The sequence below is a fragment of the Chaetura pelagica genome, unplaced genomic scaffold, assembly GCF_000747805.2.
Source record: "Chaetura pelagica isolate M959 unplaced genomic scaffold, ChaPel_1.0 scaffold2, whole genome shotgun sequence".
Classification (NCBI taxonomy): domain Eukaryota; kingdom Metazoa; phylum Chordata; class Aves; order Apodiformes; family Apodidae; genus Chaetura; species Chaetura pelagica.
Genome location: NW_009952796.1, coordinates 4934896 through 4959033, shown reverse-complemented (window position 1 = coordinate 4959033; position 24138 = coordinate 4934896). Strand labels below are relative to the sequence as shown.

The 24138-nt window shown below is 39.3% G+C and overlaps 1 protein-coding gene across 1 annotated transcript in view; it reads left to right on the top strand.

Annotated features, from left to right (window-relative positions):
- The first annotated feature begins 318 nt into the window (after nucleotides 1–318).
- The window catches only part of SUSD4 (sushi domain containing 4), a 39518-nt gene continuing 15698 nt past the window's right edge, over nucleotides 319–24138 (top strand). The window contains exons 1-4 of the mRNA XM_009994812.1: nucleotides 319–370; nucleotides 8633–8845; nucleotides 16128–16307; nucleotides 20678–20866. Of these exons, the coding sequence (XP_009993114.1) occupies nucleotides 319–370; nucleotides 8633–8845; nucleotides 16128–16307; nucleotides 20678–20866 (634 nt within the window). The remainder of the gene's footprint in view (nucleotides 371–8632; nucleotides 8846–16127; nucleotides 16308–20677; nucleotides 20867–24138) is intronic.

Sequence of the window (24138 nt, the reverse complement as noted above, 5' to 3'; positions counted from 1 at the left end):
AATAATTAAAGTAACAAGCGTTTTGGTATCATAACAATGCTTCACTTTCTGTGCCCAATTGGATTCCTGCTTTCTTTCAATACAATCTTGTGGGTTTGTCGCATTCTTGAAAAATAACAAGCCAACTTTGTTTCATTTTTCTTCAGTAAATCCTTTCTCAGGAAGGCAAACAGCAAACTAAAACCTGTGCTTAATGCTAACAGTACTAGTAAAATGTAGGAACATAAAGTCCCTTTTCCATGTGGAAAGAAATCAGAACTTCTCCTTGGGTCCAGATGAGGACCAAAATCAATCAGGCTGGTTTTTTTTCCAGCGGATATGTCGAAAAACCTTTACTTGATTGTGGTGTTGTCTGAAGCAAATGTGAAAGGTGCAGCAGCTGTCCTCATGTGGAAAATACGTTATGAAAAATATGAACATAGTCTTCTTTTCCTATACATCTTCTAGACCTGTTGGTAGATAGTGCTTCAGCTTTGCGAGGCTAACCAATTAAGATCCAGCAAGCAAAACATACACAGGGGAAAAGGTGAATAAAAATGGATGGCTGCCATGAGGTCCCCATCTAAGAGGAAAAGTCACAGTTTCAAGGGTAGGTGCATATAGAGAAAAAAAGACGGTAGGGCATAAGAGCTGTCAGAGCACCCAGAAGCATCAGAGGATTTGCAATAAGGAATCAAGTGCAAAAGATGGAAACGGTGTCTGTCTGCTCGCCTGCTTTAACTATGTGCCAGATTCTTTAATCCCTTGTCTCTCTGTTTTCTCTAGTGTGCATTTTATTTAAAAGTTTAATATTGTAATATTCACGCATTAATCCTGATTGTCCCTATATCCAGCTCTGCCTGTTCCTAGGAAAGTATAAAATCAATTTCTACAGCCCATCTGAAAAGCAACATTTGTTGGATTACCATACCGTTTTGTGCAATAAAAGTACAGCATTATCTAGGGAAGTCTGTAGTTGATTAGCACATAAATATCAAAGCCCCAACTCATACCTTTGAGTATATGAATCCTGCATCTTACAGAAACAAGGATCTCTGCTGAACAGTGAACATTTCATTACTTTGGATTTGCTGTGATGAAAAATATTACATGCTATTGGCTTAGAAAAAATATTGCCATAATAACTAGCTCATAATTCATAGTTTGTGTTGGGGTTTTTTTGCAATGTTTCCTAAGGGATGCCTGTCTAGACTAAAAATGTTTAAACTAAGTCTTGGTAATAGTAATTAATTTTTTGAAGAGTGTAAAAAATATGAGACAGATAAACAACAATACTTAGATACTGCTTTTTAAAAACACAGCAGTCCCATAACATTCTTGAAATTATAGGAGTATAGTTTTATTTTATCTGGCACTTTTTTATTGGTAGTTTTCTGTGTTGCTATTAATCCTGTTCAGTGACCTAAGGCTGGATTCCCAGATCGACAATATTGCAGCTCTAATGAAATCCTTGGACGTATAATATACCCAGTGTTACATATGAGGATGAAAATACAAGTGGGATTTGTTAATTTAAATTCAAGTAATGAGCCCACTTATTCATTTGAATCAGTAAAAAAGGAAATCTTGGCGTAAGTGATAAATTAATATTTTATATTTTTAATTTGTACATATTTCATTCCTTATGAGGATTCTTATGGGTCACCAGTCAACAAACACATGTTGGCAAAAGTATTTATTATAGTGCCTTATGGACATAAGGATCTGTTAGGTACATCCCCATTTATTGAAGCATATATGTAGCTTAATGTGCATTTGCTGCGTCCTTGGTTTTCTTATGGTAAAAGATGTAATTTGATTTTTTAATTATTTTTTTTAATAGATTGTTGAAAAAACCTCATAATCTATGTCAAAGTGTGTTTGTCTGCAATTACAATTCTTAGATGCTCAGGGTTCAGGTAAGAAACATGAAACTACCATTTTAAGGAACATACATTTTGAAGTAGTTAAAATTACCTGAAATATCATAAATATACATTAAAATAAGCTTACTTGGGGACATTTTATATTTAAAATTCACTTAGAAATGTGAAATATTATCTGTAACAAGGGAATGAAAGAAGTCATTAATGCTCACCTTGCTCTTCTTCACAGAAGAGGAAAGAAAAACCTGTTTTTATACTTTTAAAATTCCTGATAGAGTTTGAAGCTTGAACAGATCTAATAATTAAACAGAACTAGCTGAGTAAATGGAAATTAAGAAAAATTCACCTCTATGCAGGAGGATGAACAGACTCTGGCTTCAGGTTTTTAGTTATTTCTGCTCAATGCTTGATTTGAACTGGAGTCAGTTAAGACCTCAGCGTGCAAGTGCAATTTCCTATGAGGAAAGGATGAGGGAACTGGGATTGTTTCATTTGGAGGAAGCTGAAGGGAGACCTTATTGCTCTGTACAACTACTTGAAAGGAGGTTGTAGGGAGGTGGGTGTTGGTCTCTTCTGCTAAGTGGATAACAATGAGACTGGAGAAAATGGTCTGAAGTTGCACCAGGGGAGGTTTAGACTGGATATTCGGAACAATTTCTTCACTGAAAGAGTAGTCAGGTACTGGAACAGGCTGCCCAGGGAGGTGGTGGAGTCACCATCCCTGGACATATTTAAAAACTGTATAGATGAGGCACTTCAGGACATGGGGAAGGGGTTGACAGTTGGACATGGTGATCTTAGAGGTCTTTCCAACCGTGTAAAATTCTTTTATGCTGTGATTCTGTAATGGCCTTGGCTAAAAGCTAAATATCCAGTTTAAATGTTTAGGAATTGGGAGGAGGTTGTAGGATTTCTTGTGTCATCTGTGCATTTTAGTCACTCTGAATCATACTCCAGGATAGCCATGATAACTTTTGGTAATGAAAACATGGAAGAGCTGAGCTCTGCCAACAGACCTACCAACAGTTTACTTCCTTCCTTCTGTTTTTCATTTAAGTGATGGAAGGTTCAGAGGATCACCCAGTAGCATATGACATTTCATACAGGTTCAGAGATTATGCAGCCAGACTTGTTGGATTACAAGAGGCTGGAAGCAACAAGTGCTTATTGCGCTATAAGTGAAATGGCTTATTTACAAAGATGACAAAGCTATATTAATTCTGAGAAGTTATGATTAAAGGGACAGGCTGTGCTGTTTAAGATGTTAATTAGAAGGAACTCATTTTCAAGAAGAAACAAATGCATCTTTTTGGTTTGCTGTGGGTTTACATAAGTGCTCCACTGACTGTATTCTAAACCATCTTCCTTTGCCAGCAGATTTAAGTGGCTTTTTCTCATGCATTAGCCTAATGTCAAGGCTATAAAAGAATCCTCTATCAAGGTTCGCATTCAGAATTAAAAATGGTCACCTCCATGGGTAGGAAATGCAATTTGCTCCCTGCTGTATGACACTGGTCAAGCACCAGTTGGGGTGGACTGTCATCCCTGAGTGTTGAATGGTATTGGAGTGACTAATTGGAGGCATGACCCCTGAAATAAAGATGCTGTTCTTACATCTGCAGTCATCTATTCAGGGCCCTTGCACCTGCCCTGCTGATACCGTGGCTTTTGCTCAGTTCTCCCTAGTGATGTTCCCAGGCAGAAGCAGCTACCGTGTGGCTCCTGGAAGACATCTTTTGTCTTCCATGTGCACTTTGTCCTGCTTACAGCTCCTCACATTGCCCTAACTGTGCCTGCTCTGGAGGAAGCAGCAATCTCCAGGCTTTCCAGGGAGATGTCAGTTTGATTTAGCACAGAAATGGCCAGGGGCTTGTCATGCCTGAATAGGGATTCTGAGGTTAAGCTGACCATCACTCTTGGTAGCATCTCTGAGTGACTGCTCTTTCCCAAGCTTACATTGAGAAGAGGAGAGAGAGAGGTGGTGAGCATAGTGGTGGACAGGATTTGGGAGCATGGAGGTCTTAGCAGGAGGGTGCATGGGCAGGTGGTGAGTTGGCTTGAGGTGGGTTGAGGTGAAGGATGATGGAGAACACATGTGGAAAGTCAGGGTTGGCATAGAAAAGGACATGAAATTGAAAGAGAAGAAAAATAGGGAATTGCAAATGAGGCAGCCTTTCAGTGTTTTGAATGATCAGTTGCCTCTCTTAGAGCTTGTTGTCCTTTGTGCAGGGTTTGCTACTTCATTTTTTGTTGCAGAATGGTGGGTTTGATGCTCGTGAATTGCATTACACACTGATTTTCTTATTTTGTGCTATGACACTCTTGGGTTATATGAAGGAGAATGATGTTTAATGGTCTTCTTGATTTTATAGATCAGCTCGTGGCTTAAGTGAAGTACCCACCCCTGGAGGTCTTATTTGCTGCTCTGTTTCACCTACAAAGTAATTTGAACTTCTTCCATTCTTCCAGTGTGTTGTTCAGCTGCTCTGGATAAGGCTTATCCAAGTGAGGAGGGATATCCAGCAGTGCTGGGAGTATGTTATGCAAGGATAGCGAGGAAGGTTGTGATTCACATCTTAAACAGGGCAGGGTTTTACAAAGCAGCTGAAACCTCAGGGAAGCCTAAGCATTAGTGACCCTCAAGGGATTAAAGAGAATTTGGACTTCAGCAGGTATTTCACTAATGAAATCACGGGTTTATAATTCCATTTCACTTCCAAGGCCAGATGCCAGTCAAGGCACATCCTTCCTTTTCTTGTTACAGAGTTATGGAGATAGTTCAATTAACATCATCAACAGTGAGGAAGCAGAAACAGCCAAAGGCACAAGATGCTGTGCCTTTGTGCCTTTCACAGAAACAGGGCAGAAACTCTTAAAGGGATAAAAATTACTTCTCCTTTGTACAAGACAAGCATGTTTGCACTTCTGGCCCTTCCGCTTTAGTCCTGATACGGCTTTTCACTGAGAGCTGACCTAAGATAACCTGCTCCTGCAGTGTTTACAGACTCCTTACAAAATGTGCATGCAGGCAGTCTGGTCCTGCCATGAGCTGCAAAAGCCTCAGCCTTCCTCCATCACCAGCTGATTTAGTAAACCCAAATGCAGGTGTTGCCGTTTTCCATCCTGACTAAGACAAATGATGAAAATACTCAATCTTTGATATTATTGCACATTGTACGTCGCTTTTCCTTCACTGTGTGTGTAACTAACTGGAATGAGAGTGATGTCTCTGATCAAGAATGAATGCTGCCATTTCAGAGCTACCATGCATCTGCAGTGTGTCACTGAAATGCTATATAGCAGTTTTAGAGGCAAAGAAGTCCATCAAATCCGGGTTAGAAATCACCTTGCCAGCACTGTGTATTTACAAGGAGGTGTAAGATATGGAGGTAAAGGAAGAGGGAAACATGGAAAACAGAAGAGGAGGCTGAGAAAAAGATGCAGAAAAATTGAAAATGGCAGGAAGAGCTGAGGGATTCCTCCTCCTGTCTTTTTTCAAGCATATCTGAAGTTAATTTGGGGCTATAATGATTTATTTTCATCACAAATATGTGATTTTCTGCTGACTTAGGGTATTTCAGGCTTTCATTGGGGAGGAGAGGAATCATTCTATGTTTGAGAACATAGAATTCTAGAAATACAGTCCGTTCAAATTCATTATAATGGTTCATTTGACACCCCAAAGAGTGTAAAGAATTGCTTATTTTTCAGCCTTCTGATTAATATGACATAATTTTATCTTGACTGAGTAGGTTAGGTGAAATAGGAGTTCAAATAAACTGCTTGTGTTTTACCCAGGTTAAGAGCATTGGTATTTTCTGATGACCTCCTGTTGGTCCAACAATAGAAATGTAGTAAATACCACAACCCAAATATATTCTGTATCGACTCCATGTTTTACTGGTGATGATGACCTTATGTACTTATCAGTACCTTATCAGAAGGTGTTATTGTTCATTAAATTTTATTGTACATTAAATTTTAACATTCCTTAAAGATGTCATGATACAGAAGTCTACAACTTAGACTAAATATTAATCTATTTTGATTTCTGAAGTAGTGAGTTCTGGAAGTAATTGTGTAGTCTCTACTTTAGGGATTTAAAGCCATACAACAGCATCCCATAAAGTTGTTTCTAGAGAAGCTATGTCGATTATGATGATAGCTACTGACCTTACTAATTTTTTACCATATATGTAACATGAAAATTTACTGCTTTATTTGACAAATGTGTTGTATAGTTTTTGCTAGTAGGTGCTGATGTTTCCCCTTTCTCTCTTCGTAACCATCAGAAAAAGTCCAGTAGACAAAGAAAAAATTCATTATTTTCCCCAAAGACTCATTGAAAAGTTTATAAAGAAACAGAATACATTGTGGTTCTGTGTTATTTTTTGTCTTAGTTGCTTTACTTTTTCCTGCAGAATAAGACCTTTCTATTATAACCAAAAGACTGGCTTTCCCGTTTATGTAGCTTTTATTGTTCTTTTCAAATATGAGATGAAAAACCCTGGTGAAAACCAGAGCAATTCCTGCCTTCTCTAGATTGTCGTGGCCCCTTCAAAACAGCTGCATCTCCTCTGTGCACTGGGACATCCGGAGCAGAGTGGTCAGCCTCACTGCACCTGCCTTGCACAGGTCTTTGCCTCCTCCTCAGCCAAAGCACAGCAAGAGGTGACATACTGCTGGCTTCACTGCTTTCTGCCTGGATCACGTACATCTTCAAAAATAAGCTTTCCATACAAGTTGCTTCCACTGATTTTAGTAGGACTAAGATTTGGGCTATGTCTACTGTTGATATCTATGGAGAAAAGAGGGGGCTGGAGTTTTGTTTGCTTTGTCTTTGTGATCTTAGAATGAGAAGTTGCTCTATTGCATCTGTAATCCACCTAGCTGGCTATTCCCTGAGGCTTTTTCCTCCGTCCTTGCTTCAGGAACAAGCATTGGAAATGCTGCATGGAAGCAGTTATCCTGTGCTGATCCCATGTGTCATCTCTTATTCAGTAGCTGAAAAACAGCTGGCTACTGCCTTTGTAGAAACTAGAGGGTGCATCATTCAATTTTTCCATTTGCATTCCAATTCCTTCTTGGAAATTCCCCTTGAGGATAGATTTATCTGCTCACAGACTGCACTCAAGAAAAATAACCTAGGAGACCAACTTACTGCACAGTGGTCCCTAGGAGGAATGAAAATCTTTGCTGGGGAAAGGTTACCAGAAAAGCAAGAATAGGGTCACAGAATTAGACTGCACCAAGGGGAAAAAAAAAAAGCAAAACCAAAACATTCTTGCCTTCTATGTTGGGTTTTGTGCTGATAGCCCCAAAATCTCTAACTTTGCATATTTGACAATGAAAACTGAGAAATGAGGTTGGCTTATTTATTTTTTTTTGCCAGGCAAATTGTATGTGACCTCAGCACCTTTCTTTTTTCTGCCTCTGCAGGAGCACAGCAGTAGGCAGTTGTGTACTTTTCCCTGATGCAGCTAGTAAGATAGGACACATATTTCAGGGAAGGTTATAACATTCTGTGCCTGACTGCAAATTCTGACGTTACTGAAGTAATAAAATTGAGCTAAATGTCATGTTATCCCTTGGTTTAAAGGAAAAGAATTAAGGTCTTCACCAACTTTATTGAAGAATGTGGGCTTGCTGCCTGACGCACAAGGAGCTTCCGAGGGTGGAGGGAATGGTTTGGCCTTGGGAAATGGAGGTTTATTTTGAGAATTCTGCCACTATTAACATCTTCCTTCTGCCTGACTGTACCACGGAGGCACTTTGTGCTTCTCATGCAGGAAGTAGCTTCGGCTCTCTGATACTCTTCTTTTAAACTCAAAACATTAAAGCTACAATGCGACAAGTTTCAAATTTTCCACCGGTCCTTCCCACTGGCATTAATTGCCCTCTTGCTGTTCCTGCTGCAAAGCCATTTGTGCAGCACTTCTTCAGTGCTGCACTAAACCTTTGTTGCTCTGCAGTAAAAAAACACTTCAGATTATGCAAATGGCATTGAAATGAGTTTGATAAAGTGATAAATGGTTACATTTTATGATTGTAAGTGTTGGGGATTTGTTGGCTATTTTACAGTTAATTTTGTGAAAGTAAAGGGCTTTACAATCTTTGGTGTCAGCAGTAACACAGCACTCCCATAACAGCATTTGAAGAATTTGGTAGGGCCACCAAGCCAATATAATAGGGGAATCACATACCTCCAAAAGAGACAAATCCAATGTCCCTTTTCTCTGTGGTAGAGCTCCCTCCCAGCTCATAATCTCCCTGTACTTAGCAGCTCATCTTCTGTTTCAGTTACTATGTCTTTGGATGGCAGTTAGTCTTCATGCCTTTTTCTTTATTTCCTCTTCTTCTCAGCTTCTGAAACATTATTATTATTCTTTCCAGTGACTGTACCAGACCTCCAAAATCCCATAGTTCCCAAGAGTAATTGCAGATACATTACTGTGCACTCCCCACAGGTAGGTTGGGTCAAGTGCTTTATTTTTCACAGGTCAGCTACTGCTGAGTGTGGTTGACTTTGCTTCCTCAGCAGCTGCAGTACAAGATGGGAGTATTTCTGTCACCTCAGTGTTTCTGCTGTAGCTGCAGGTTAGTCCTCTCCCCAGCTCTGGAGTACCCAATACCCAAGTAGGTCATTAATGGATGATGCGAGACCCCCATGAAAATTGAATGTTGAATGGAAGAACCTAGAAAATGCACAACTACGGCTGTGTAAGGAGTAAATGAACATGCTTTGATTTTATCTTTGTCTGACATAGGATTTGATGATCTACATGCATGTGCTGATCCTGGAGCTCCTGAACATGGATACAAGACACCCAGTGCAGGTGTTTTCTTTGAAAGTGTCGTCGTCCGGTTTCATTGCCAAGAAGGATACAGGCTTAATGGTACTTCAAAAAAACTTTGCGTGAGACACTTTAATGGCTCCCTGAGCTGGAAACCAAGTGATAAACCTGTGTGCCTACAAGAAGGTAAGTCAGTTTTCTTAAAGCACTTCACCAGTGTCAGTTCTTCTCACTTGTTCACATATCGTGTTTGTGTGTCTCAGCACAAAACACAAAAGCCAAGCCATCTCACTGCATCTTATTTGATACAAACTTTAGTTTCAAATCTCTCCCATCCATAATCCCCAATTGTCAGTTAAATCTACACTGTGAGCGGCTGCGTGCATGGGTGTGCACGTGTATTGAAAGGTAGATAAATCTGAAGGGAGAAAAGTAGCACATTTCTCTTTTTACCTAGTTACAAATTGATGCATAGAGAAAAAAAACAACCTTCAGTATGAGTAAACTGTAACTATTTATTAAAGCTGTCCACTTAATACTCCTTTTTGTAATATACGACTAGGAAACTATAAGAAATTTCTAATGCTTATAGCTGCTAGCTAGCTAGCTGCTGCTAGTCAGGAGTTTTAAATAATTATATTTTATGACGTGCTTGATTCAAGTCAGAAAAGAAATATGCTTGGACTGCAAAAGTTTAAAGCCACAGTAGAAGTCTTCTTGGAGATAATTCAGACTATTATGGCATAAACCAATTTATTTTTATCATATTGGGTTTCTGAAATTGTATTTGGTTTTAAATAATTAGGACATTAAATTACTTTCTTCTAGGAGTTACGTAGAGGCAGGATTAATTTTAATATCATAAATGTAAATGCAAAAATGCATCCAAGTAGCACAAAGAATTCGTTTCACCGAGTATATTAAAGCTATAACTTGTTCTTTTTTAAAAAAAAATTTTGGTCAATAGAGCTAGTAAAATCAACAGGCATGAAAAGTGTTCGTTAAATCAAGTGTGTACATTTTAGTGTTGTGACCTCTACACTGAAGTTATTACCAATGTCTTGCTGTCTTCAAGATGGAGCAAGATAAATTCTGTATCAGGATGCCTTCCATTGTTTAAAATCAGATAAATATATGGGATTCATTCAAAAGTAGTAAAAAACTTAAGTGGCTCTTTTACATACACATAGAATCATGTATAATTCAGCATCTATAAAAACTGCGAGTACTTGTTTATTTTGGTGGGTGGGCACAGAATGAGAGTCCATGGTCTTTCAGGTAGCCACCCTGTTGGGAGGTAAGGTCATGGTGCGATAGGGACTCCTGGGCATGTGCCACAGGCTACAGAGCTGTGAGGGACAGGCTTGTGCTGTCTCAGGGCATGCACTGAGATGACAGCTGATGTGTAGAACACAAAGGCAATGAGGGCCTGTACTTCCTGGGTGTAATGATGGTGTGGGACAGCCTCAAAGGAACAACCTGATGTCTTTAAAAATAACTGATCTATTAATTTCATGCCTGCATATATTACAGCCATCCTCCATAAATGCCACTGTCTCTCATCTCATGGTTAATTAAGAAAAAATACACGCAGAGTGACAGCAGCATATGTTGAAGTGTTCAAACTACCAGAAAAAGCTATTATGCTTAGAGTATTTGTTTTCTTAACCACTGCAGGTAGCTTCTAGGAATTTTGATGTGCATCATGGAAGTAGTACCTGTGTCGTCCACTGTAGTTGTTAAAATAAGCATTAACATCTTACTATATATTCAAACCTCTTCTCAGGCCTTTAATGAATATTCAAACTTTCCTTGGTCCAGTTTAAATCTGTGGAGGTTGTTTCTGATCACAACAGCAGAGCTGCCACTGATGTCAGTGTGATCAACATTTGAGCCGGGTGTTTTTTTAAAAAAAATACAGAAATTGGAAGATGAGAATGTGATGGATGACGTGACGACAGTTGCTTAAGACATAATCATTACTTTATAGCACAGAACACCTAAAAAGGACTGCAAGCCAAGGCTCTGATGAAGCAAAGCACTTAAGCTTGAGCATAACTGTAATTATGTGATTAGTCTTGTTAAAGTTCTGTGCTCAAAATTAGGCATACACAAAAAATGCTTTTCATTATTTGGAATGAAGGGTAGGACTCTGATTTAGGATTTAGTGAAGCAATTGCTTAAGTACATTCCTGATTAACAGTATAATAATAACTCAGATATTATTAAAACAATCCTAGGGTTTAGCAACAGGAAAAAAAAGTAAGATTACAGAATTTATTCTTTTTTCCACCGATTCAGAAGAAACACTAAGCAAAGATTCAGTGATGATCCATAAGACCTAAGCATTTGGTTAAGCACTTTTTAGAGTAATCGTTTTGTGTGCTGGGAGCAGAATCGTGAGAGAGGAGCATGATAAGGAGGTGGGTAGTGTAGGAATGTGGCACATCTAGAGAGCAGTAAAGGAGGAATTATAACAGGATTTGTAATTCTCATCTGTTAGATAAAAACCCTTATTGCAGAAATCCTGTAATGATAGAAAGAAATTTGAAATTTGTAGCAGGTACTGTAGAGGAAGTTACTGTTTTACCAATCATCATTAGCTATCACAGTGCAAAATGAAGTTCATGTTGCATTTCCCAATTTAAGGTAGGGGCTGATTGCCATGTTTTTTATTGTATACTATACATGCCTCTCCTCATAGTATATGTACATGTCAGATGAACAGTAAAAACACTCAATACTTCATTTTAAGTATTAAATGTATAAAGTATTAAGTATTCATATTAAGTATCCAAACTCAGAAGTTTGGATTCAATAAGGATGGTTGCATATAATTGTATGTCTATATGTTATGTACATTTAATTGTCATTATGTGTTTATCTCTAATCACAAACAAATACTATTTACCAAAGGAAGCAAAGCAGCCTGTTTCAGAATGTAGTTTATTTTAAAAGTAGTACATGGAGCTCTTCATTCAGTCAATTTGATTTTATAGGTCTGTCAGTTCTCATTAAGAGGCAGGAGATTTCAAGTGTCAGTAGGAGAATGAAGCTGCATGACTTGGTGCCCAGTAAATGTCCTGTCAAAAATCTGTGTGCTTAGATTTATGTTCTCATGTTGATCTCCAGCGTCTTGTGACTGTAACTTCCATCAATTCTAATGCAGTTCTGCACATAAATACCAAAGCTCTAAGGTAGGAATTTTGTGTTTACTGTTTAAGAGCAATATGTCATGTTGTTCACACTTCAATCTAATCTTCTCCCACTGTGATAATGTGGCTGGTGAGACTGTTGCCCTGCTTGGAACGAATGCTACCTCTTTCCTATGAGATTGAATCTAAATTTACATCGTACGTGGGGATGGCAACCAAGCAAAGAGCTGTAAACTTCCCACCACTTCAGCAGGCAGACACCTTTGAGATGTCTTCAGTGCCTCATTCTCCCCTGACAGAGATAATAAGTCTGCCATAAAAGTAGTGGACTGGTACCTAGTTTGGCTGCAGTTTTTCCTGTATGATATTTAGCACTCATTTCTCTTCACCTTTGTCTCTGATCTGTGAGATAATTGAAATATTTTTTATTTCTCCATCTTTTGTCTGTCTTGCCCTGTGTTTGGCAATCCTTAAACCTCATTCTGGGCTCTAGATGAGGTTTGTAACCTGTGCTTAGCACAAGGCCATATATCTTAGCTGAAGTCTCTGTGCACTGTTGTAATACAAGCAAAGACAATAAAAAGCACTGAAATACTGTGTTTATCATCCACAGAACTATCCTACTAACGCAGTACACTAGCAGAAAAAGAAAACCAAAACCAAAAAACGACAGTGTCAATCTTAAATGTTTACTTTGAAGAGCACAGAGTGTTGATGAGCTGTCCCTGCATTCAACCCATCCTTCAAGATACTCCTTTAATTCTTTCTCCTTGTTCCTCTCTATTCCAGCTTGTCAGTGTTGTGGCTAGATGTAGTCAAGGCTAATTCAGAGACCACTCCACAGTGAGGTGCATAGGAGCACTGAACTTCTGCATTTGAGTTTACATACAGACTGGTAAATGAAACAGTGCCCCAGCAGAAGCCAGGGCACTGCTCTTGAATTACACATACTGTTACAGTGTTAGAAAGGTCCCTGATATGGTCTTTTCCAATGTCAAGTAGTAGTCCCCAAGGCATTCCTACATGGACCATGGGCAATTTTTGGAGGGTAATAATTCACCTGCAATAGACATAAACCATGCCAAGCCAGCTGGTGTCTATTGGTGTGGCTATCTGCATTGTGTCCAGGTCATGTCTTCCTGCCGAGTTACCTTTATGGTCCAGGTGCTCTTGGGAGGAGGGAGGGAGGTCCTCCTTCCCCATCAGCTGACAAAAACAGTTCTGAGAGATGGTGCATGGTTTGCACACCTGCTGAGTTACCTTTATGGTCCAGGTGCTCTTGGGAGGAGGGAGGGAGGTCCTCCTTCCCCATCAGCTGACAAAAACAGTTCTGAGAGATGGTGCATGGTTTGCACATGAATTAAAATACTGTAACTGTAGTGTTGAACAAATTTTACTCTTTGAATTAATCTTCCTGTGATGGGGGCACACTTGGTTTGGTAAAGCCAAGAATATCTAATGTACAAAGCTTCATGAAGGTTAGGTCAGGACGAGCTTTGGCACCTGGCAGGCTGTCAGACCTGCCAGCTGCCCCCAGTCTTTGTGCCCCTGCAAGATAAGAAATGTGTTCCTAACTAGGGCATTATTTTGGCTGACTGGTTTTAATATTCACACAGCAGATGTAAGCAGATTGTGTAAAACTGCCAGAAAGGAGTGTAAGTCATAAGCATTGCTGTTTGATGCTGGTTAAAGACCATACAGTCCCTTAAATGGTTTAGCAGCTTCCACAGATTTGCTGAAAAGTACTTAGAATAAAGTAGTTTATTTTTTAGGACAGGCCATTTTAAAATACAGTCACTTATTCTCAGCTTTTTCAAGTAGCATCTGTGCCATCTAATACAGTTGTTTGTGGAGAGGCAGCTACTGCAATTTATGCCTGACCAAGTGCTAAACAGTACAAAGGCAGCCAGTGGGAAAACATTTACTTGTAAGGCATCAGGAAGAAGGGCTGTAACACTGTGGCCCATTGGTCTTGTGTTTAGGCAGAGCTCATAATAGGCCTGTTATCAAAGTCAGGCAGAATGTAGCAGGTAAGGGATGGTACAGTGAGCAACTTATCACTGTTCTCTGCCAATATCCAGCCAATTAAAATGATCCAATCTATAGCTGTTACTTGGAATAATGGGAATGAAGTTGCTGTAATAGGTCATTGTAACAAAATCAATTTCCACCGCATTCCAAGTGAAATCTCATGTTTTACTGCAGTGTATGTCTATACACCTCTCCTATTTGTATAGCAACAGAAAGCTGTTATGACAAGAGAGTGAGCTGTTCATTAACATTATCTTCTGGCATCCATCTCTGACCTCCTCCTGCATGGCCATGGAGCAGGATCCCCATCTATCTCATCCTATCCTCTGGGATGCCCAGGGCAGCCTCCTGGTGACAGCTTTCAAGACTTAGTGTCAGGCATATCTTAAGGGGCATCCTCTGCTGTCTCCTCTGCTGATTAACTTGCCAGAGAGAGAGGAAAAAAAAAAAAAGTCCAGTCTTTCAGGGTGATATATGCATCCTCAATCCAGTGCATTTTACAGCTTTCTACCAAGGTATACATCCTACCAGAACTGGGCATTTATAAACGAATAAATTCTAATAAAAGGTCTTGCTTCAGGTTCTCAGACTGCCTGGCAGATGGGCAGCCCTTCCCGTGCCAGGCAGCAGGAGGTACCTGCAGCAGCAGCCAAGGAGCTAAAAGTAACAAGAGAAATGGGAGAGTTTTTTACTAATAGTATATCCAGGCCCTGTGCTAAAAGTTAGCTAATTACAATGCATTTTAGAAAACTTCTCTTTAATAGGAAGGTACAAAGGAGAGTACGTTTTAACTGAGCAAGCAACATTCTTCCACTTCATATTAGTAAAATCTAGTGATAGAATCTCAGAATAATAAATCCCCTAGCTTGCCTAAATAAATACATTATGAAACACATTAGCTTTTAGTAGTTTGCATGTGCTATGCTAAATGACATTTTATCTTGCTTCTAGTTGTGCTTCTAAGCAAACAAGCAAGCTGTTGTTATCACTTTACTTTGTGCGTGCTCACAATTAATTGCCAAATACAAATTTAGGTTTGTCTCTTTCTCTTTAATGAGAACTACCCTTAAAAATGGCAGAAACTCAAGCGACTTCTGAAACATATTTTTATTTTAAAATATTGCATTCCTAAATTAAGACATTTGTCTCTTGTGGTGGAAATGTTGGGGAAAAAACAGCATAAAACAGGTTTATAATATTTTACTGTCTTGCTTTTATCTGAAATACGTTGTGGCTTTTAATGCCTGGAAACATTTATCACTGTCATGGATTGCCTGCTGACAGCCAATCAGACAATTTTTATTATATTTTCCCAATATTTAATATTTTCCTTTCTTCTATTTAATCTCACTTTGCATTTATGAAGAGGATGAACTTCAATTCATCACCTGGACTATTCCTTCATATCCTCTTGGCTTGTCTCTTAATTATTCAGTATTAGCAAAGGGCTTTTTACCCCACCTCACCCTTTCTTCCACTTTCCACAACATAATCTTCTTAGTTTTATTTTCTATCTTGTTGTCTTTTGAACTGGTATATAGAGTTAGATATAAGACTGTATACATGTATGACAGACAGGTAATGGAGCCCTTGCTTATGCATCACTAGAGGTTTGCAGTCATTTCCCAGGTTGAGGGAAACACTTGAGGTACTGCTCAGGGCCTTAAAAATCCCACTTTCTAAGGGCATGATTTCAGGCACATAAACTTATCTGATTTAAACAGAGGCAATGAAATTAAAGTGAAGACATTCTCATAGTGAACTCTGTGGAACTGAGCTGGATAAACCCTTGTAAATGCACCTTATTTTCATCTGTCTCTTTGCTGAAATTGCAGTTTTTCTGTGTTCCTCATGCCATATCTATATTTTATCTTTCCTTTTTCTGTGTCCTTAGTACTGTCAAAGAGTCTGCATTCGCATGGATGGGACTTTGGGATAATCAGACTGTGCAGTGTAATTTGCAGTCTTGATGAATGGAAGAACAAAATAAAAAACAGTCTTCCTAAACACTCTTAATGTTTAAACATTGAACATTTAAACACTCTGTTTAAAAAAGTCTGGGGGAGTGATCCACTATTGTAGCACATCAGCTTCTGTTTTAGTGCTATGGACTTTGTACCTGATGGTTAGTTTTGGAAAGGACATATTTACTGAAATGCATGTATTTTCCAAACTGTTTAAGCAAAGCACTTAATATTAACTGAAAACTTTTGCTTAAGAGCTTGATTATTGAAGAGTTAGCCATGTTTTTTTAATGAAGTTACTATTTTTTTTTCATGAAGTCGCAGATTGCCTTGTTCCACATGTTGAAGATGCAGAGATTCATAACAAGACATACAGGACTGGCGATAAATTAATAATCAGCTGTCATGAAGGATTCCAGATCCGATACCCTGACTTAGACAACATGGTTTCAGTATGTCAAGACGATGGAACATGGGATAATCTGCCCATTTGTCAAGGTTTAGTACACCAGCATATCCTGTTTTATAGTTCATGCACCTTGTGATAGTTTGCCAATATTTTTTTTTATATTTGTAAGGATGCCAGTGATCTCAATAGCCCCACTGTACAGTATTTTAATAGTGTTGCTGCTAAGATATTTTGATTTCTCTTCCCCAATGCTTACTGCAGTGACACTTTCTGAATATATCCATACTTAAAATGCTACTTGAAATACTGCTTTTTGTTTGCTAGTGTGAAATCTGACACAGATACTGGATTTTTTAAAAAATCAGGATTAAATCAGTTGAAAGTTCAGGGAAAGATGTGATGGGCAGCTGACATTTTTGCACCAATTAATTTCTGGAAAGATTTAAGCTTCTGAAAGCAAATTAGCAAGGGTAGAGGAGAGAAGCCAGAACATGATCTTTTATCAAAGTTTTCAGCAGAATTTTTGTTTAGCTTCACAGTCCATTAAACCCATAGGTATTGACTGAAAAGTCAAGGTGTGCACAGGAATGATTTTTTGCCTGAAAAGCCATTAACTGTAGAATTAGCAGTACTGGTAGCTTGTGATATCATCTTAGACTACGAGACATAGCTGTGGGTAAGCCAGCTTTAGTGAATGGGAATTTGATAACCCTGGGCTGCTATTGCCTTTGTGTTTCTAACACGCATGCTTAAGCACCGTTGACTTTGTGGATGTAAGTGCTGTTGACTTCACAGATGACACCAAGCTGGGGGGGAGTGTTGATCTGCTGGAAGGTAGGAAGAAGCTGCAGAGGGACCTGGACAGGCTGGGTCCATGGGCCGAGGCCAATGGCATGAAATTCAACAAGACCAAGTGCTGGGTCCTGCACTTTGGCCACAATAAACCCCTCCAACGCTGCAGGCTGGGGGAAGAGTGGCTGGAGAGCAGCCCAGCAGAGGGACCTGGGAGTGCTGGTTGGCAACTGGTTGAACAAGAGCCAGCAGGGTGCCCAGGTGGCCTGGAAGGCCAATGGCATCCTGGCTTGTATCAGGAATAGTGTGGCCAGCAGGCGCAGGGATGTGATTCTGCCCCTGTACTCAGCATTGTTGAGACCTCACCTTGAGTCCTGTGTGCAGTTCTAGGCCCTCACTGCAAGGAGGATATTGAGGTGCTGGAGCAGGTCCAGAGGAAAGCAACAAGGCTGGTGAAAGGACTAGAGGGAAAGTCTGATGAGGAGAGGCTGAGGGACCTGGGGTTGTTTAGCCTGGAGAAGAGGAGACTTAGAAGGTACCTTCTCACTCTATTCAACTACCTGAAGGGAGGTTGTAGTCAGGTGGGGGCTGGGCTCTTCTCCAACTAGCAACAAGACAAGAGGGCATGGCCTGAAGCTGTGCCAGGGGAGGTTTGGGTTGGATATTAGGAAGCACTTCCTCATGGAAAGGGTGCTTAGACTTTGGGTGCTTATCCGTGGGACTGCCCAGGGAATGGTGGAGGCACCATCTCTGCATGTGTTCAAGGAAAGGCTGGATGTGGCACTTAGTGCCACAGTCTAGCTGATGTGGTGGTGTGAGGTCATAGGCTGCACCTGATGACCTTAGAGGTCTTTTTCAGCCTCAATAATTCTGTGATTCTGTGACTTGATTTTAACCAGTTCACATCTTGGTAACCAGCTTGACCAGCAGAACAGCATTGAGAGATTTTAAGGATCTGTGCTAAGGAGAAGACCGGGTTAATATTAACTTTCCTCAAACCCATCTGTCATCTCCTAAAGCTGACATTTCTCTTTAGGCACTTAAACCATCACATCAGTTTGCAGAGTTGGGGGAGGCAGGCAGGGGACCTGGGAGACTCCAGCAGTGACAGTGGCAGGGTGAGACACAAAAGTCAGTGCTCTGTGCATTTCTGCTGTAGAGTGATGGGCTTGATGGTGCCAGAGTTCAGAGTAATAGGATCTTAGTTTGTATGAGTCTCCATGGCTAGGACCCTCTCTTTGGGGTGCATCAAACTGTGTCCTGAGGTCTTGTCTTAGATTCTGGTACAGGCATGTAGAAATTTAGGCACAATACAGGGCTAGTGCACTGTAGATGGAGAGGGCCAACAGAGTCGGAGAGTTTTCATGAATCCATAAAAAAGTGGGGACTAGTTTTGGGATATCTCACCAGCAATGGCATGGTTTTTACAGCCCATTTTAGGGACTGAGTGCACCTCACATGTATTTAAGGTAGATTAAGAATCTTGCAGTTAGATGAGATGATTGCTCCTGGGATTAATTTATAAGTATTGCCAAAGATCCAGGTGGAAATTTTGTGAGAGCCAGTGTTAAATGGGTAAGCAAAAGTACTCCTTGGCATGTTGATTCCTTCTGTGGCTGTATTTACACTATGAAATTGCTGCTACTCAATATTCAGCATTAACTGCTTTAAAAAATGAAAGCAGTGCTAATAAAGGTTATGAAACTGTTTGTGCATCTGTTAGCTACCAAAGAGGTGGAAAACCGGCAATTCAGATTAAAGTATCTGCCATATTCTGCCTAATTCTATAAACCTATACATTCTATAAACTTGTTCCAAAATTGCCTGCAGAATTTTCTTTTTGCTGTGTCAGGCACTAATAACAACAAAGGCACTTTTCTACTTGCACTCAGAAGTCTGTCAACTACATTTCTTTGGCCCTCTGATTACAACAGGCAGGGGAGTCTCATGACACTGACAGAGCAGTGGGAAAGGACTGTAGAGTGCATAAGAATCCAACCTCAGTATTTTTGCCATGAGATAATAATGATATTTACTGATCTGGAGATGTGAACTTTTTTGCAAATAAATGTAAAAATGAAGTTTTCAAGCAGCTTAAGGTATTTGGAGACCTAGGGATTTTCACAAACTCTAGGCTCTCATAAAATTTCAAGTAAATCTCTGTCCTGCTCCCAATGAGCATTAAGATTCTGAGCCAGCAGGACAAAACATTTCCTGATACAGTTCAGAGGAGAGAAAGAGTAAGCTCTGTCTTGCTCAGACAGTCTGTGGTCTCTCTTTCTGACCCACTGGGGGCTACTTAGATCATCCTGCTCAGTGGGCTGCTCAGTTTGCAGGAACCAGTGTCTTATGTGTGGGGCATACTTGATCAGGGGTATGAGCAGTAGGTAGGTAGGATGCTTGGAGATTTATTTGAGCAGGGAGATAACCAGCTAGTAAAAGAGCTATCAAAACCATTGCTCTGGTAGTGCAATGTGCTGTAAAAGCTTTGAAGCTTTTTTTGTTGCTTTCTTTTGCCTTTGTCCCTCTCCATTGCAAGGCAATAACCACTTGAAGTGCTGCCAAGATTTTTTTTTTTCAGATGCCAATATGTTACAAGTTCTTAGACTGATTTTAGTTTCCCCTTCAGTCTTAAAATTATGAGAGTCCTATGAATATCCTTCACAAATTCCTAGTAGTGGCAAGAGACCTATTTATGGATTGCCATAATGCAGCTTATATTGGTCTCATGACTTTATGATATTGTTTTTCATTCCCTGATTACTAATCATCTTTCCCCCACATTACTGTAAATTAAAAAATCAACGGTATTAAGTATTACTCAGAGGGTCATTTCTAAGGCCATGAGGAATTATGTTTTCCTCTAGTACAACCTCTTAGCTAAATACCAGCTCAAAACAGACTCTGAATGTATATGAATGACATGTCATAAAGTCATGTCATGTAGTAAATTCACTGTTCTTTCTTGCACCAAATATGGTTGTTTAATTGTCACAGCTTAGTACCATCCATGGTACAAATCCCTCAGAAGCAATTCCAGAAGGAGAACATAGTCTCTGACTACATTTACAATTTCTGGTGATAACAGGTACCTTAACGTTTTTATAACCTAATCTGAGACCTCCTTCAGTGTTTATCCTGGGACTGCTCATGGGAAGTCATGTCCCTTTAGACTTTCTTAAACCAGAATTTCAAAATCATTAATTCTGGCTGCAAATCTTCTACAGTTGTGTGCACTTTGTCACCGAAGTAGTTTTAATATTAAACATGGTTTACATACCTGTCAGTTTTAAGAGAAGGAATGAAACTCATGGTTATATAAATGACAATCTTTATTTATTAAAGATTCTACCTCAGAAAGAAATTGCCATCTGCTAAACCAGTGAATGTTTGTGAAACAAAATCCTGGCATTTTCGGTAAACCTTTCCTGGATTTGCTGAGAGCGAGTTCCACACTAGCAAAACATGTGGGCTAAACAATAAAAGGGTTTGAAACAGGATAATGAGGCATATATATATCTGAGGGAGATCATGCAGGCATGCCATTCATAGTAGAGAAGATGAAAAATATTTCACTCCTTCATTTAGGAATTTTAAGCAAGATGTGTGAAGATGACTGAGATAAGCAGCTTATATTTAAAGATACCTCCCTCTTCTTAATTTGCAGGTTGCCTGAGACCATTGGCTCTTCCTCATAGTTACATTAACATATCTGGGTTCGAATCCTCCTTCCCAGTAGGAACAGTGGTGTATTACCAATGCTTTCCTGGATATAAACTAGACGGGGCAGAGTTCCTTGAGTGCATGTATAACCTTATCTGGTCAAATAGCCCACCTAGGTGCCTTGATGTGGAAGGTAAATGTCTTACTGTTTGTTTGTCTTTACATTTTGCAAATCAGCATGCTCTATATGATTTTAACTCCGGGCTGTCACCACGGTTACACTATATGCAATGTTTCCTTAGGCCATGCAGAGTGTATCTGGGTTTTGTTGTGTGCAGCCAATCATGGTTCACTGCACTGTTAGCTCTTGGTGTTCCCTAACTCATGCTTGCTCTCTTGATGTCCCAAGGGCAAAAGGGGAAGCTCTTAACAATGGTTGTTTTGCCCTTAACATGTAAGTTCTCTGTAGCTTTTCTAATAAAAACACTGAGGAAATTATGGAATCTACGTTCATGTGCAGATGGTCAGAGTTTCTATAGATAAAGACAGGTTTCCATGATAAACTAAAAAAAAAATCCTCCATAGAAACTCTTCATTTGGGCTTTGCCAGCTGCAAACAGTGCTGCAGGAAGCTGCACTCCTGAATATTTTTTTGTCTCTCATAGTAGTTAACCTTAAGGAAGGATTTTCATCTAAAACGACTGAGCTAATGTATGGATTAGAAACAAAAAGCCCATTCAGTCTGAAACAGGTAAATCATACTGAGCCAAAAGGAATAATGTGTGACTATAGGTGCAGTGCTGGAATGGAGGATATTGTAGTGCATTTGTATTTCCATCCTGTACATTTAAAACAAAGATAGTAAAGTGATTGCTCCCTAAACTATCAAAACCTTGTGAACTACCTTCCTCCGTCTTCATACTGCATCATGAATGAAACATCTTATGAAGTCATCAGAATCCAAATACATCTTCTGCATTTCATTCCCCTAAAAGGACTACATTTTTGCTCTACTCCAAGCCTGTAATGAAGCTATATGTATAATTTAGATAAAAGTAATTATAGTTATTCACATGTGATGCTTATGTCACCAAGCTAAATGCTAAGCATTCTGGAAGTGCAAAAATTTGCCAGCAACATCAACAAATTGATATACTGCACAAAAATAATAAAATTATCTTTTTCTTTTAGCTGAAAATTCAAGCTTCAAAATTAAAAAATGCCTTTTCAATGGTCTAGTGACATAACAGGATGAATATGTTTTTTTAGCACACAAGAAAAAAATAATCCCAAATCAGCTCTATGTAAGCCATTTTTGGAAGGTTTGGTTGTTGTTTATATCATGAAAAATAGTTTCAAAAATCAGAAAGGCTTAATCCAAGCACTGTAACTGTTTTGATAAAAATGAAAAGTCTCCAGTTAGGAAGATAAGAGCATTAAAACACAGAAAATTAAGTGTATGAAGCAGAAAAAGTTGTGTCTTACCCTCACTTAACCTAGGTAAGCATTCCAGCTCCTATCAAAATACCCAAGAAAACTCATGTGCTAATTGTTTCTTGCTTGTATTAATGTAAAGGCTCTTTTTTTTCCTTGATAATTGAAAACATGAGATAAAAACTGCTGCTGTGACACTTCTACATTTTAAATAACACCTCAAAAGTTATTATTCCCAGTCAACTATGGCCAAGGCCATCTGGGAGGCTTCCTGAATTTTGATTTAGAGCCAGCCTCCATTTTAATCACTTTGTTATTGCTCTCTTTAAATGTTAGAACTTTCCATGGTGATTTTATGTTGGCATCCCATCTGTGCACATTTTGCATGAACCACAGGAGACTCAAGTCTAGAGCATAACGCTTGCAAGAGCAGGTTCTCCTCAGCTTTGGGGCTGTCTCTGTTCCTGTTGGGGCAAAAGAGAGAGCAGCATCACTAGAGGGTTGCCCCTGACAACTTCCCTTGTGAACTCTGTTGCTGGGATGCTTCAGCTGGTAGGCAGCAAAGTTCAAAATTAAATCCAGATAGGGGAAAACAACTTGAGATGCCCTTGTTTAAAAGTGCTTGTCCAAGTGATGCATGCAAGGGGTGCCTGTCTCTGAGATTCTGTTGTAATCCACTACTCTTCATTAGTGGGCAAAACCTCCCTCCCTGCGTATCGTTTTCTGCGTCTTGCATACTGATGTCAAGCTCATTACTCAGCATTCCTCTTACATCTGAGGCATGCATCTTGCAATCTTGCCACGCAGTATTTTTCAGAGGAAATTTTGCAACTAACAAACTAATTCCGTGTATTTATTTCCATGATGAATTAAAAATGTATTCTAATGACATTTCCTGCCCAGTATTTCAATATGATTATGACAAAAAGCAAGTGGTTGTTACGAAGCTAAACTACTTCAGAGCTCTTACTCTGCCATAAACAATGCTGCTTGCAGCTTTCTCATTTTGATATATGTTCTTCTTGAAGCCTTCACAGAAGGAATTTCTTTAATGTGTATGTAATCACACAATGCTGTATATAAATCGCGTTAAATTTTTCCTCTCTTTTAGGCCAAGTAAACTCTGAGTTAAAGGCTTGTAGCCCCACTTAAAATAAATAGTCATACCAGAGACCACTCAGCTCTCATCCTACGTCATGAATTCTAATGCTCAGTCTAGTCTTGTTCTCAGCCTCGTGAAGCACAGAGCTTACCCCAACTCTGTTGAGAAGACTCACGTTTGTTGACAGAGAAGATGATTTTTCTGATACTGGAAATCACTGTTGCTTTATTCATGGCAATGCATAAAAACTGTGTTACCTGCTGCTGAAGTGCACCCGACACTGCAATTCTCTGCAGCAGCTTCTCAGAAACAGCTGCTTGAGCCTGATCAGGGAGGTTGTTACAGCTTGGGTAAATGAGGATGCCTCTAGTTCAGATTGCCAAGTATTTGCTGGTACGAGAACCCCTCCTTAAATGCTTGTACCTTTGCCAAATTTAAAACATTCAGATTGCTTTTTCAGTTTCTTGCCTCAAGCTGAATCATTTGGGAAGCTTCAGTTGAAATGGTTCAGCTATATCTGAGAATGATGGGGGAGGAAATGGTAGTGTTTCATGAGTACTAGGAAATTTTAGTCATTTAGAGGATAATACGAAACACCCTAGCACTGAATTTTCTTCTTCTTTTATTCCTTGATTCACACCTGTAACTTCTTAATATATTTTTTCCTAGTGAACTTCCAAAATTATGCAAAAGTTTTTTTTTACTATGAAATCTAGTATGAAAATCTGAGGAAAATGTTAGTTAGTTAATTTTATTTGTAACTTAGAAATTTTTTCTTAATTAACCATCTGTTGAAATTAATTTTAGTTAGTGATTACCTTCTGTAAAATTAGATATGGAAAAGATGGTGAGTGGGGAGAAACCCTTAAACTGAAGGTTATCACATGAGGTATAAACATTATTTGTAAAATCAGATGGCTTCCAGAAAC